At 30.4% G+C, this 14,102-nt stretch overlaps 3 protein-coding genes across 3 annotated transcripts; 1 reads left to right on the top strand and 2 right to left on the bottom strand.

Annotated features, from left to right (window-relative positions):
* Window positions 1–549: 549 nt before the first annotated feature.
* On the bottom strand, window positions 550–3,452 carry LOC119684115 (phosphotriesterase-related protein-like). The gene is made up of 5 exons (XM_038098072.1): window positions 3,077–3,452; window positions 1,534–2,049; window positions 1,287–1,451; window positions 1,003–1,220; window positions 550–928 (listed from the first exon to the last, which is right to left on the bottom strand). The coding sequence occupies exons 1-5, from the start codon at window positions 3,093–3,095 to the stop codon at window positions 791–793; spliced, it is 1,056 nt and encodes a 351-aa protein (XP_037954000.1). The 5' UTR covers window positions 3,096–3,452; the 3' UTR covers window positions 550–790.
* A 1,769-nt stretch (window positions 3,453–5,221) lies between these two features.
* Window positions 5,222–7,800, top strand: LOC119679434 (radial spoke head protein 4 homolog A-like). Its single transcript, XM_038091783.1, has 5 exons — window positions 5,222–5,655; window positions 5,711–5,903; window positions 5,966–6,141; window positions 6,192–6,919; window positions 7,088–7,800. The coding sequence occupies exons 1-5, from the start codon at window positions 5,303–5,305 to the stop codon at window positions 7,783–7,785; spliced, it is 2,148 nt and encodes a 715-aa protein (XP_037947711.1). The 5' UTR covers window positions 5,222–5,302; the 3' UTR covers window positions 7,786–7,800.
* Window positions 7,801–7,900: 100 nt separating this feature from the next.
* LOC119679433 (L-threonine ammonia-lyase-like) lies at window positions 7,901–10,829 on the bottom strand. The gene is made up of 7 exons (XM_038091782.1): window positions 10,352–10,829; window positions 10,208–10,278; window positions 9,170–9,266; window positions 8,767–9,120; window positions 8,404–8,696; window positions 8,130–8,352; window positions 7,901–8,070 (listed from the first exon to the last, which is right to left on the bottom strand). Exons 1-7 carry the CDS (start codon window positions 10,607–10,609, stop codon window positions 7,936–7,938), a joined length of 1,431 nt encoding a protein of 476 aa, XP_037947710.1. The 5' UTR covers window positions 10,610–10,829; the 3' UTR covers window positions 7,901–7,935.
* Window positions 10,830–14,102: the final 3,273 nt, after the last annotated feature.

The raw sequence follows: 14,102 nt of genomic DNA, 5'->3' as shown, positions 1-14,102 counted from the left end.
ATTTATATGTAAAAAAATGTGTTTTGAATACTTCAATTTAATGCCTACCATAAGATGTAATTACTTCAACTCATACAGATAACAAATTTCTTAATTAAGGGGTTTTTGTTAGTTGTTATTTTTCTGAAGTCGATATCTTTTTGTCACTTAAACTGTTTTTGTAATCATCAGAATGCAGATCGTCACTCTAAGGCCTCACTTTCACTAGTTTATATTCCATATCACCTCTATGTTTTAAAGACATTGCCTCTCTTGGCATAGCGATGCAGACAAAATTAGCGGCTTCTTCTTCTTAGGGCCTAAATGAACTGCGTCTCCGACAAGAAGGGTAAGGTATAGAATAATGTACTGGCTAAACTTAGGAAATTCTTTTTTGAGTTTTTTGTCCGTAATCATTAATAAAACATCTTAAACATCAAAGTACAAAGTATGAAATGTTACTCCAAGATAATTCTTATTATTTTAAAAGAAATCTTTTCATTAATTTAATCAACGAAATAATTTTATTTAGTTTTTAATTTGCATAAACGTACAATCTTCACACCATTGGTAGTTAGGAAATACATTTCTTCAGGCAGAATACATTTTAATCAGTTAAAAACTTATCACTTATCAATCAGTTAAAAACTAGTTAAGTCTTATTATTATTTAATATTGTTTCTATATTGAATTAATATAATTTAAACATCGCCGTTACTTTAAAATTGATCATTTGAAATATTCTTTTTTATTGTAACGAAATAATTAAATTAAATAATGTAATGTAATGTAACACCATATAAGACAATTATTAAATATTAAATTGAAGCCAATTGGCTGGATTAGTGACAGTCATTTGATCCACTTGCTCTAAGCTCAAGCCCTTAGCAAACATTCTGGGCAATATATTCATATGCACGTGATGGTAACCGTGTCCACCATAAGACGTCTAAAAAATATAACAAATTAAATGGACATTTAAATGTTTAACTTAAATGACTAAAACGACTAAGGTTTACTTACCAAACGATGTTTAGTATGTATATCATGAGACATCAAAATTTTATCGCATAGACCTTCTTCAATCAGTTTTATTAGATTATTTATACGTTGGCCATCAGAAGGCATATCCACAGCTGGGTTAAGCTGATAAAAAGAGCACTCAGTGCCAAAGAGATCATATTGTAAATAACAGCCCAGTTTGGAAAATTCCAATAATTGTTCTATATCAAATATGGTTCCTGTGATTTACCAAAATGTCGTATTATTTTAGGTTTAATCTATTTTATTTTCTAATTTTAACTTACGATCCAGATGCGACATAACACACTTATCAGCTCGTCCACCAGCTTCTAAGTAAAGACGTACTATTTCAAATGGTGCAGCAGAATCTCGACCAGGGTGAAATGAAACACCACAACCTAAAACTTCTTGTATCTCACCGGTAGCGCGTATGGCGCGTTTTTCAAAATCTTAAAATTAAATTATTTATAAATGTGAAATTTGTTATATGTATGTACATATGTATACAATTAACACTGCTGCTAAACTCACCATGTATAGGGTATGTACTGCCTACCTCACCAATAAAACCACACTTCACCATACCAACACCATCTACTTCAACACCATTTATAATCTCCTTTGAATAAATATCAGTCATTTGCTCGACTGTTAGTGAGGTGTCCTTTTTGTCCTGGACATCATGTATGTAATGTCCAGTTCCAGCTATGATATGCACACCAGTACTTTTGGAGACATCAACCATGAAATCCAAATTTCTCTTCAATCCATGAGAGCTATTCTCTACGATTGTTCCACCTCCAAATTGTTTGTATAAAGCCACATCCTTTTTGGCAGCATCTCGTGAATTTTCATCATAAAAACGAACATTTTCCAGTGATGAATATGGATATTGCCGTATATAGCCCAATGTTTCCATAGATATTTTGCTTTCCAGTGCTGATTTGAACTCTGTTGGAGGTTCGCAATGAAAACCTTCAAAATCGAGAGCTATGTGCTCATGCGTTAATGTGCGACCCAATAAGTTGGGTTCAATTGTGCCCAAAACTGTATATCATAAATATAATTGAAGTTATATTTATTTAGAGATGCAAATAAAGAAAATAATTAAAATAAAAAAGGAGTAGGAGTAGCTGTTTAACAAAGACGATCTTGTCCGTTTTGCCAAAACACAAAGCATAAGATCACTTGACCATTATTCGAAATCTAGCGCATCTTTAAAGAACAATAACTGATATCTGGTCGCAGTAAGAGTAGAGGCGTAAGTGGAAGAAACACTTCAACTATTACACCCGATTGTTATAGTTTATAATGAAGATAAAATAAAATGGATATATAATAATTGGTTAACTTTGTTTATTATATTGTAAATAATTTACATTCGGTTTCAAGTAGTAAAATAAATTATTTGAAAGTATAATACGATCAGTTTTGATGTAATTAGTTTTTAATAAAAAAATTCATTATTAAATGTGATTTTATGTCAAAAAAAACTACTAATCATTCTAATAAAATCTTAAAAAAATTAAATTCTTTTAGTACTACTTCGGTTCTGCCAATGGATTATATTATACCAGCATTTAATCTTATCTGGCATTAAACATTCTAAGTTTTTATCTCTGTCTTAAGCTACAAGTAGTTAAGTTAATTTAGTTTTATGCATATATACGCACTATTTTACTGATTTAATCACAGAATAGTTGTGATAATAAATGAACTACTATGGTATGATAAAGAAGAAAAAAATCATGACAATTCGAAGGGTATCAAAATCTACGCTACGCGGATATTAGAAGTTCAATTGTTAGAACTAAGATATGTTCTTTGAAGAGTAAAGTCAATCTTAATGTTATCCATAATATTGTTTTCATATTTTTTTGGTTTTCTTGGGACATATCGCAGCCCAATATATTTGGAAGTGATCAATTTTAGTACTTTATCGATTAAACTCATGTGACCGAATTTCATTTAATTAAAGAATTGAAAATATAAACAATTAGTAAGTCTTTGAAAAAAAGTTCACGCAGATGTAAATCCAAATTAAACAATTCATAATAAGTAATACACAACTCACCGGTTTGTACAATCGGCATTATATATTCCCTGCAGTTCCAACAAAATGGTTGAGACAAGTATTTCTCGGAGTATGTCAATATGCAACTTCACACGCCGATCGCTTCGGAGAAACTAAAGTCGAAACTTTACCTCAATTCATTTTTCATACAGAAAATAAACAGAAGAAAAGAAACAAAAAGTAAAGCAAACGATAGCAAACCGGAGGTACACAGTTATAAATGCGAATGCAAAGTGAAGAAACCAAATGAAGTGATAAGATACAATCCCAAGCGTGTTTCAATTGTTTCTGTGTGTTTTATTGTTATTACGAAAGTTGTTGCAAAGAAAAATATTATTTTTGCATACCCATAAAGCCGAATTTGTATCTGATTATTATTTATAAAATACGTTTGTTCAGTTTGCATTTGGATTAAAGCTGTGAGTTTATTTTTTGATTGTTCTATGTATTGTATTTATGGGTACTTTATGCAATTGTTTAATAAATTATAGATACATTTGTATTGGATCTTAATCATTTTTCCATACATACATATACATTTTTTTGTTATTAATTTGGATATACATATTTATCTATATCTTTTATCTTATCTTTTTTGTTATTTATATCAGAGCTATACTTTAATTAAAAGGCAAATAAACAACTCGTATCATATGACGATTTAACACTAAATATATCTTGGTTGTTTATGTAAATCATTTTTATATGTTCTTATAGCAATATGCGATGCGATTTTATAATCTTTTATTAAATGGTTTTATGTATAACCCAAAAGTTTTTAATTTTAACCGTTTTAAGTTTTGCGTCTAACACTGAAAACACAGTCGAAGTATTCTCCATGATGGTCAAGTCAACATATTTTTGCATTCGATTGGACCAATAATCGAAACAGTTTTGACACTCTTAAGTTGATATCTCTAAAATCAGGGTTTTAAATGTCTCAACGGCTTGTTCGGACGTAGAAAAACACTCGCCATGCATTTCTTTCTTAATATTTAGAAACAATAAGTCATTGGGTGCCACGTCAATTCGACGTTTTGAGTGCTCAAAAAATCTTTTCTTTAAGCTGATGTGTGGTGATGTGATAGTGGTGGAAGATGATCTTCCTTCCTTAATTTATGGTTTTCCTTAATTCTGCGAAGCTTTCTGGCAAATGGTTATGTATAACTCAGAATTGACCGTTTTATGTTGTTCAACCGGTACAGTTGCAATATGACTGGTTTTTCTAAAGAAATTTGTGACTATTTGCTTGGATATGTTTCTTTTGCGAAGAACTGTTGTCAGGTTCTTCTCAGTTTGGAAGACCCAAACAGTAGAATGCTGTTTTGTTTCGGGCTAATACATATACAACTTTCACGACCTTCGTCGTGGAAAAACGACGTCCACGCTTGTATTCACTCAATCAGTGTTTTATGGTATAATTGCTGGATGTGATGTTTCATCGCCAAATGCCGAACTAAGTTAATAGATGCCTTCCTTTCTGGTTAATTCGTGTGGAAAATCGTAAAAACTCATCGCACGAAAGTGTTCACTATTTAATTTTATTTTTTCGCAGACACAATTTAGAATCGATGTAAATAACACAATAATTGAAACAGAAATGTCAAAATTAATCTGGCAATACTTAGTGTTGTCCTCCTGGAAATTTTCCTCTAAGCTTCTGTTAGACTGCTATGACACGCTGCACCAGCTGGCAAGCAATAACAAAGTGATGCTTTGCTGGATACCTAGTCACACAGGATTCAGTGTTAATGAGTCTCCTTCGGTTTTATTTGCCGTCTCTCTTTTCTGAACCTATATTTCCAGCGATCCTCTTCTTCACCCTTTATGGCAGTCTAATATAAGCTTGTTTATTTCGTCATGCAATACGTAATTTGTCACCATATTAGTGAAATACATAATGGTAGAAATGTAGGTGCGTATAACTTTAACAAGGACATTGTTTAAAATTTGTCTGCTCCAATTTGATGCACATTTTAATCATTATCTATCTGTCGTGTAAGAGTATTAAATTATGAACAAGTGAATAAAATATACAGAACTAATTAAAGGAAAATAATATAATTTTTAGTGTTTCTTGATTTAGTTAACTTAGATTTTAAAATATTTTATAATTTTTATATGTAAAAAAATTTAAAACTTAAGTAAAAAAAATTAATCAATTATTTATTTAGTTCAATATCATATAATTTCGTAGTACTTAACTCAAGCTTGTCGTTACTCAAAATGAATGAGAACGAGAATGAGATGAAACCATGTGAGGGTTTTGTCCCGGGCACTAAAATGAAAACCTGTGATCGATTTCCCTCGGATCTTTCAACCACTTCACTAAATGCTCCATTCCCATGTACACAGCCAGAGATTCCACCTGTAGAGCAAGTCGAATTAGTAGTAGACATACCATCATGCACCAATATACTTACTTCATCGACGAGTTCTTCTCTTTCCACCATGTCTTCTGCTTTTATGAAATTAGAATGTCTTCCAAAACCTAAGATGGATGCGCCCAATATTGTTTATGAGACAGCAGTAGCGAAAGCTATTCTGCAAAAATACAGTACAGAAACGGGGAACAATTTGTAAGTAGCTAAACTGATGTTTTAATTATAAAATTATATGTGATATATATTGTAGATTTGATCATCTTTCCGATATTATAAAACACGTGTTAGATGAACGACCAGAAAATACTATTGATTTCTTTGAAGAATATAGTCGTAAAGTACGTAAAGAAAAATTCCACTTACCGGAACGATTTCCTCCAAAGGCCATCTATTTGGAATCTGAAATTTACCCTCTTGCTAAAAAGTTCTTACATTCATTGAAGGTTTGTATTATTACGTTGGTACTTGTTAAAATACTGAATATTTCGCAATATTTCTTTTTAAGCTGCCTGGATTGGAAATACCGCCTGAACCTGGAGTAGCTGCAGAAGGCCTTGAAGAGGACCATAAATCGGAAATGAATTATTTAAATTTACAATTAGACGAAGTTTTAAAAAAATTTATTGTTTTTAATCAGCACGTACAGAGACTACAGTTTTATTGGCACCAATGTGGGTTCAGGTAGGAATTTTTATAGCACTATATATGTTTCATAATCTTCTGTTAATTAGCACAAGCACAGAAGATATTTACGAACTTGCTGCTGCTATGACACGCCTACAAAGTCATCCGTCAATTCAGCAATGTCGTTTTTGGGGTATTATAACTGGATTGAATGCTCAGTATTACATAGTTGAAGCATATCTAACTCTAAGTGAACTAACTACGCGAATCGCGTTGATGAGAGAAGAAATGCAGGAAAAATTGTCATTGTATTATAAAAGTGTCTTAAAATCTCCTTTGGTTGATAGAATGGGTCCCAAACTCGAACCTGGTGGTGAAGGTTGGGAAAATTATCCTCCCGAAGAAGTGGAAAAGATGAAACCCCGAGTTAAGCCATTACCTCATAGCAAGCAAGAGGAAGATTTTGATGTACCTCCAGAATTTATTGGAGAAGGTACAAATAGACTTTCATATTTTGTTGTTAACGCTTTATCAGATGATTGGATAGAGCTACCTATTGTAACTCCGCAACAAATTAAACTTTCCAGGCAGATTAAAAAATTGTTGACTGGTGATCTTGAGGAAGAAATAATATCTTATCCAGAGTTTTGTGGAAAAGAAAAACATTTATTACGAGCTATTATTGGACGAATAACTGCTGGCACCTACATAGCTCCTCAAGGTTATTACCGTAAAATGACAAAACGTGAAAAACGCTTATTTCAAGGTATTGAAGATGATGAGGAGGAGGAAGAAGAAGAAGAAGCTGAAGACGAAGAAGAAGAAGAAGACATGGGTAAATAAAGTTTAAATTTTTTTAATCAATAAAATTTATTTTATTGTCAGTGGAGTACAGTTGTCTCTCTTTTTTTTTGTATTTTGATATTATATTACAATATCTGTATATAACAGAAATACTAAAAATTATTTTGTATATTTAACTTTTTTTATATTTATTTTGTAGATAATGACGTATTTCTTCTAAAAAACGAGAGGTATGATCCGATACCATTAACGTCGTTAAATACACCTTCCAAATGGGTTCATGTGCGTCCCAATATTTTAAATCAAGGACGCGTTGTGTGGTTCGATGAAGCGAGAGCTCGTAGAATGCGTGCGAAGCAAATTGCGAGATTAGCTAGACTAGCGGCTCTTGAAGAGGAGGAGGAAGAAGAAGAAGAAGTTGAAGAAGAATTCGAGGAAGAAGGCTTAGAAGAAGAAATGTACCCCGATCTACGAGAATATGGGCCCAACATACTATCACATTGTGATGAGGATGTTTCTAATTTTAATATTGTACCTTGGAGTACACGTTTCACTAGTACTTATACCAATGAAAAAGAAAGAGTGCTAGTCATGTGTTCAAACATCTGGCCTGGTGCATTTTCATTTACATTCGAAGATGTATGTGAATCAATTTACTTGGGTTGGGGACATAAATATGTAGCCCGTAACATGCCATTCGAGCATATGCCAATTCAATACCAAGAGTATCCACATCTTGAGTATGATTTCATAGAAGCAATTGATCCTTCAGTGGAAGATGAACTAGCCTACGAATTAGCCATGCGAAGGAAAATGCAGAAAGAAATGGCTGTTGATGGTGAAGAATTTGATGATGATTTTGATGATATAACTATTTACGATGATGATGATGTTTAGAAAGTAAAATAACAATGAAAATGATCAAATTTATATATTTTTAAATAAATTTACTAAAAATATTCTTAATTATGATTAATTATGATTTTTTAATAAATTATTAAAATTGATTGAATAAAAAAAAATAAGAAATATTTATTTAAAACAAATTTAAACACTATTTAACTCTTTTTCACAAATAGCCAACGGCTCTTCCGAAAATTGTACTTTTGTGTAAATTTTTTTCAGCTCATTTTTCAGCTCCATACTGTGCGCCCAATCGCGTGTTTCACAGACAACTTTAACCTATCGAGAAAAATAGAATGTAAAAGGCTGAATATTTTTTTTTGTGGTCAAAAACTTACCTCAACCGTATAAATGTCTTTAAGCCATGCACGTTCATGCATAATGTCCTTAATAGATACACCAAGTGTTGATAAAATTTCACAAAGTTCGTGAATGCCGCCAGGTCTATCCGATACTTCAACATTAAACTTAACCAAGCGACCCTCAGCTGCGAGCCCACGCTCTAAACAGCGTCCAAACACAGTAGTGTCAATATTGCCTCCACATAGCAATATAACTACTCTAAATTTAAAAAACTTAAAATTGTAATTATCACTTTAAAGTTTTCCTCACCTTTTTCCTTTTAAGTCATTAAGATGTCCAGCTAATATGGCGGCTAACCCTGAAGCACCCGCACCTTCAACTACACATTTTTCCTCTTCCACTAAACGAAGAATTGCTAATGCAATCCACTCTTCCTTCACGACAATCATTTTATCGATAAGTGGTAAGGCTGTTATGTATGCGTTATATCCTACTTTGGGCACAGCCAAACCATCAGCTAAAGTGTTTTTAATTGGTGTGTGTACTGGTCCGTTATTAGCCATAGCACGACTAAAACTGGGGCACTTTTCAGATTCTACTCCCTTAATAAATAAATAGTAAGATATTAATGACAAAAATTATCACATTCCGATGATTAAGTAGTTTACTAACAATAATCTGAGTTTTTGGGGAAAGAGCTTTAATAGCAGTTGCTATACCCGCTATTAATCCACCGCCACCTACAGGTATGATGACAGCATCTGGATTTGGTACTTGCTCTAGAATTTCCAAACCAATAGTACCTTGACCTGCCATTATATGTGGATGATCATAGCCATTAATATATAATAGATTTTCATCACGTGCAATTTTCATAGCCAAAGTTTTGGCTTCAGCCATATCTCTGCCCTCTACGATCACTCTCGCCTTATAATTGATACACTTTTGTATTTTCATAATAGGTGCGGCTTTCGGCATCACAACGGTAACTGGTACATCTAATTTCCAGCCATGGTAGCTCAGTGCCTAAAAATATTAGTCAATTGATGACTCAAATTAAAACTTCTCTTCTTACTTGGGCATGGTTTCCTAATGATGCTGATATAACACCAATCTTTTTCTGTTTCTCAGATAGTGAAAGCAAAGTATAACGGGCACCACGCTCCTTGAAGCTACAATAAAAATTAAATATTAGCAATGAGGACAGTGAGGACAGTGAGGACAGTAAGTGCCTAAGAATAAAACAGTTACATACAAAACCTTGTATAAGAAAACCCCTTGAAACTGAAATACTCACCTTAGTAACAGTACAATATATGCGGGTTTTAAATTTTATTTACTTCATGAAGAAAATTAAATACGTAAAAAGACTTTTAAATTCGTAAACATTTTTAAAAATCTTAATTGGGGTCCTAAAGTTTATCAGAAGAAAACAATTGGCAAATTAACACGACCTTCAACCCCAACTAATAAACTTGAGATTATTCAACACTAGAAGTCAAAATCGCAATACTTTTCTAATACCGACAAGCCTCTTTTGATAAACGTTCTTTATGCTATATATGTATTGCTTTCTTCGCAAAGTTTTTGTATATATAATATAGTGTGAATAATATTTCATAAACACTATTTAAACGATTAAACGACGTAATAACTACGGCTCATCCACGTAATCAGGCTAGACAATAAAAATTTATTGTTAAAGTCAGAATGATAATCTTTCAATGAACTGATTACATATGACCGAAGTGTCTTTCTAATGCAATCGAGTGTTTTCAACTTTGGAGTAAGATTTTCCTCTGTGAACGGAAAGTTTTAAAAAGACAGATTCATCTAGCGATAAGTAAAATTCTTTAATTATATGTATTTAATTAAATACATAAAATATTTTAATTAAATAAAATATAATGTGACCTCAAAATCTAAACCAAAATATAACCAAAGGTATCATATATTTCCTTAAAGTCAACACTTTGAAAATATATCATTGGGGGTTGCTAATATTTCATTATTTAAATGAGTCATATTCACTGGGGAACTAATAAAGTTTATCTTCTAGGTATTGCGAGAGTAAATGTATTTAAACAAAATACTCTTTTAAAAATAATCTTACCTTCCGGTATATTGCAGAAAGTCCTTTTTTAGATATAAGTCCATACCATATGATTCCGAAGAGGTTGATCGCTAATTATTGATGTAAAAATGTGAAAAACATATAATCGAAGGATAAATTTAACTGCGTAACGTATTATCTTACCGGACAAGGAGTGCGTTCGATGCCATCTTTAATTAAAAATGCTGCTGAAGTAATATCATGAAAGGATATTTTTTTGGGATTTTTAGGGTCACAGTATGGATCAATGATTTCATCACTATTATGAAGAATCTGTGATGCTTTCAATTTAGTATCCATCGAAATACTTCCGTTTCCATTTTCATTCGTTACACTTGGGCTTTTACCATTCTCAACTTTTCCATTTTTAGTGCCCTCAGCACTTTTTTGTCCCTCAGGCATATCAGATTTTGTTTAATTTTAGCACAAAACTATTATTATTGAAATAATTTTTTTACTTAAAAGCTTCTTACAACTGACTAGTCTATTTGCCCAATATGTACTGATTAACTTGCGCCACTGAAATGAACTGCTCTATTTCTCAAAGCGCTATTTCTGTTATATTTCAATTCGTCGTATAAAAAGTGCTAGAAAAATTTGGTACTGTTTCAAAAACTGTCTACTTCGTATATTTCTATGTAAATCATATGCGCTACTGATCGCCTCGTCTATTGCTCAGCTGATATTCCATCGTATGTATTGGCTCTCTTGACGAGCAATTCTACACTTTGATCGAAGTTGATAAGGCCGCATTGTTAGATTCCCAACTGTAATAAAAGCGATCAAATTCAAGGCAGATAAGAAATCAATTATGTTTGTTAAATTTCTTTAATTATTCAAGTAATCAAGTGCGGAGTTGATACTTTATGGAATTCAAGTGCTATAGGTAATTTATCCAGAAATATAAAAACGAATCTAATCTATTCCAAAAAGAGTAGTATATTTTTAAATTCACTATGCGAATATCAAGGTCAATAGAATATTCGATATTTATAATGTTTGTTGTTTTATTGATTAGTTGGAGTAGTTGACTTGAGTGACATACCTAGTTACTTGAGGTTTTTAATAATCGCATTTAGAACCTTATTATGTTAATTTCCCTGGGAGGTTGTTATCCTGCATTTAAGTATGTTTACTAAATATGTTACACAATGTTTGGGCCCATAATAAAAGCCGTGTAGTCTTATAAATTGAAATAAGAATTCGCTTTTATAATTCCAGCATAGTTTTGTTTATTACGTTTTTTTATAAATAAATCCGTTTTCTTATTTTTTTTTAATTATTAGCTTAAAAATACCGCTTGTTTCGTACAATTCATCTTATTTAATTATTACCACTTCATTTACTTATTTTATATTTGTAAGTACATATAATATATATAATTATATATACTTTATATAGCTTTTTATTGGTGTTTGACCGGTTAGTTGCAAATATAGCTTTACTTTAATTTTTATTGTTGTTACTTAACTGTTTTTATTGTTACTTAAATTAAGCCAAAAATAAACATTTTTCTTCAGATTATTTGTTTTTACTTTCACTCGTTTTAGCACATTTTTGATCTCTCCTTTCTTCTTGAACTCTATTCTTATATCATTTTACTATTAAAAAAAAGGTATTACATATTTAAATATAAGGTATGATATATAAATTCTAAAATGGTTTCTTTAAAATAATTAGGAAAAGTTCTCGCTCTTTGATACATTTTCTTTTCCTATATGCTATGTTATAATATATATAGGTTGATTTAACGTATTTATATAGGGCTCTCAAAGTTCAATATTCGATATTCGCCGATTTACCAAAAGTCGATGAATACTGATATAATTTTGAAAAAAGTAATATCTTATATATAATATGTGAATTATTTTTTTAACTTGTAATAAAAATTAATTGAGAGGTTTATTGTTCCTACTTTTTACTGAACATCATCTTTGAGTTCCTAATGCAGACATATTTAAAATAGAACTTAAGTACTTCTTAGTGTTGGCCAGAGAGACCAGAAGGATACTTTGTTTTTAGCAGTTTGTATACTTTTAAGAACTTCTGTTTGCAGAGCTTAATTAGAGATTGACAGATTCAGTGCGTAGTAAGTTGTTAGTAAAGGTTATTACATGGTGCGCAAGTTGTGTGGACACTTTAATATTGGAGAGATTTAATATTTACAAAAATGTCTGTCGAAAATATGTCAGCAATAATATACGCATTTTAAATGTGAAATTATCAAATACAATACTTATATGCATATCTTTATAAATAATTACATACACATATAATTAATTAATAAACATATAATTATATTAAACAATACTTAAGGTGAAAACATATTAATTTATAAACTCTCGAAATTGATGTTTCAATATTTTAAAATAATTCTTATTAGCTTGTTTGTTCATTTACTAATATTTTCAATTTGTTTATAATATAGATGCATAGAGTTAATAAGAATTGGAATAAAGTGGATTATTAAACAAAAGATATATTTATAGATTTTTATTTTTTAATTAAAATTCAGTAATGTTCTTAATCTTAAAGAGGGTCCCTAGGCGTCTGGACACTCAAATTATTAATTCATTAAATTTTTATAATATGTTATTTTATACGTTTAAGTTTAAAGCAATTTTGTTGTTACTTCTATTATAACTTAATATTACTTTCTTATATATAATATTTCACATATACGATATATACTACAGTTGAAAGCTAGTTTTTTTACATTAATCCGTTTTCTTACAATTATTGTATCTAAAATATGCCTTCTTTTATTAAATTATATATATATATATATAAATATATATATATATATAGATTTCTTTTATTTTTTTTTTGTGGTGGCATCAATTATACTCGTATAACAAATATCGAATAAAAAATAATGGAAATAATAATTATCCATATACAAAATTATAATGAATTTGGCAGCGTTCTTTAGAGTTCCTCAAGTTATATTTCCTTGATTTTGTTTATGTGTAGATAAGAAAAAAAATAGTCATAATATCAACTAAGTCATTGAGAACTAAAATTCGAAATGAAATAGCTTTATAAAACATAAAGAAACTAATCAGTACGAATTCATATTGTCAACGGAGAAAATTAGCACAAACCACACGCGACTTCTCCGACCGTTCCGTCCGTTCTGTTCCAAATTGAGATTTACGCATTTTACATATTCACATAGAATTAAGCTGTTTCCAGTGTCCGACGATACCGATACAAATCACAGCATTCCCAAAATTATAATAATCTTAGTTTAGCATTTCAAAAGCCAATTGCTAATAAATTATAATCAATAACCAAAAACAAAAAAAAACAACAATCTTGGTTTCAAGTTAAAATATTTTTCATTTTTAATTATTTACGTGTATTTTGTGTGTAAATTTATTTAGTTTTTAATCATTTATACATATAATTATAGTTTAAAAATAGTTTCCTTTTCATGCGCTTTCATCATTACATACATTTTCTGCATTTTATTAATTATTGAAGATAAAAATATATAATTTGGATTAAAAAAATTACAATTGAATAAAATTAACTAGAAACATAAAGCGAATAATAAGCGAAGAGGGGAGTCGACTAACGTTAGAAATACTAAAATATATCTAAATAACAAAAAAAAAAAAATAAACAAACGAAAAATACGATATTAAATGTTTATAATTATTACTAAAAGCAAATTTCATGTAAATTCAAATTGGATTACTGAGCAAAAAAAAATGTATTTAACAACAAATTCGAAATTTCATATACAAATTTGTTTTCCTTGCCAATTCTTCGGAATTAAAAATAAGGATCATTATTTCATCGATAAAAAAAAAATACTTCAACTTTGTAAATAAAGGATTTTAACTGTGATTTTTTAACTAATAAAAATAAAACAATTTTTGGAACTTAA

This window comes from Teleopsis dalmanni, chromosome 2, assembly GCF_002237135.1.
Source record: "Teleopsis dalmanni isolate 2A chromosome 2, ASM223713v2, whole genome shotgun sequence".
NCBI classification, from domain to species: Eukaryota; Metazoa; Arthropoda; class Insecta; order Diptera; family Diopsidae; genus Teleopsis; species Teleopsis dalmanni.
This window is presented reverse-complemented; position numbering and strand designations above follow the sequence as displayed.

What these genes read in the sequence shown, in the direction of transcription:
- LOC119679433 (XM_038091782.1), bottom strand. Translation starts at nt 10,609, where the DNA reads ATGCCTGAGGGACAAAAAAGTGCTGAGGGCACTAAAAATGGAAAAGTT. An exon ending in TCGAACGCACTCCTTGTCCG is followed by an intron (nt 10,279 to 10,351) that starts GTAAGATAATAC and finishes ATCAATAATTAG; the next exon opens with CGATCAACCTCTTCGGAATC. An exon ending in TTTCTGCAATATACCGGAAG is followed by an intron (nt 9,267 to 10,207) that starts GTAAGATTATTT and finishes TTTTTATTGTAG; the next exon opens with CTTCAAGGAGCGTGGTGCCC.
- LOC119679434 (XM_038091783.1), top strand. Translation starts at nt 5,303, where the DNA reads ATGAATGAGAACGAGAATGAGATGAAACCATGTGAGGGTTTTGTCCCG. An exon ending in TGGCACCAATGTGGGTTCAG is followed by an intron (nt 6,142 to 6,191) that starts GTAGGAATTTTT and finishes TCTGTTAATTAG; the next exon opens with CACAAGCACAGAAGATATTT. An exon ending in AGAAGAAGAAGAAGACATGG is followed by an intron (nt 6,920 to 7,087) that starts GTAAATAAAGTT and finishes TTTATTTTGTAG; the next exon opens with ATAATGACGTATTTCTTCTA.
- LOC119684115 (XM_038098072.1), bottom strand. An exon ending in CAGTACATACCCTATACATG is followed by an intron (nt 1,452 to 1,533) that starts GTGAGTTTAGCA and finishes TTTAATTTTAAG; the next exon opens with ATTTTGAAAAACGCGCCATA. An exon ending in TGTTATGTCGCATCTGGATC is followed by an intron (nt 1,221 to 1,286) that starts GTAAGTTAAAAT and finishes GGTAAATCACAG; the next exon opens with GAACCATATTTGATATAGAA.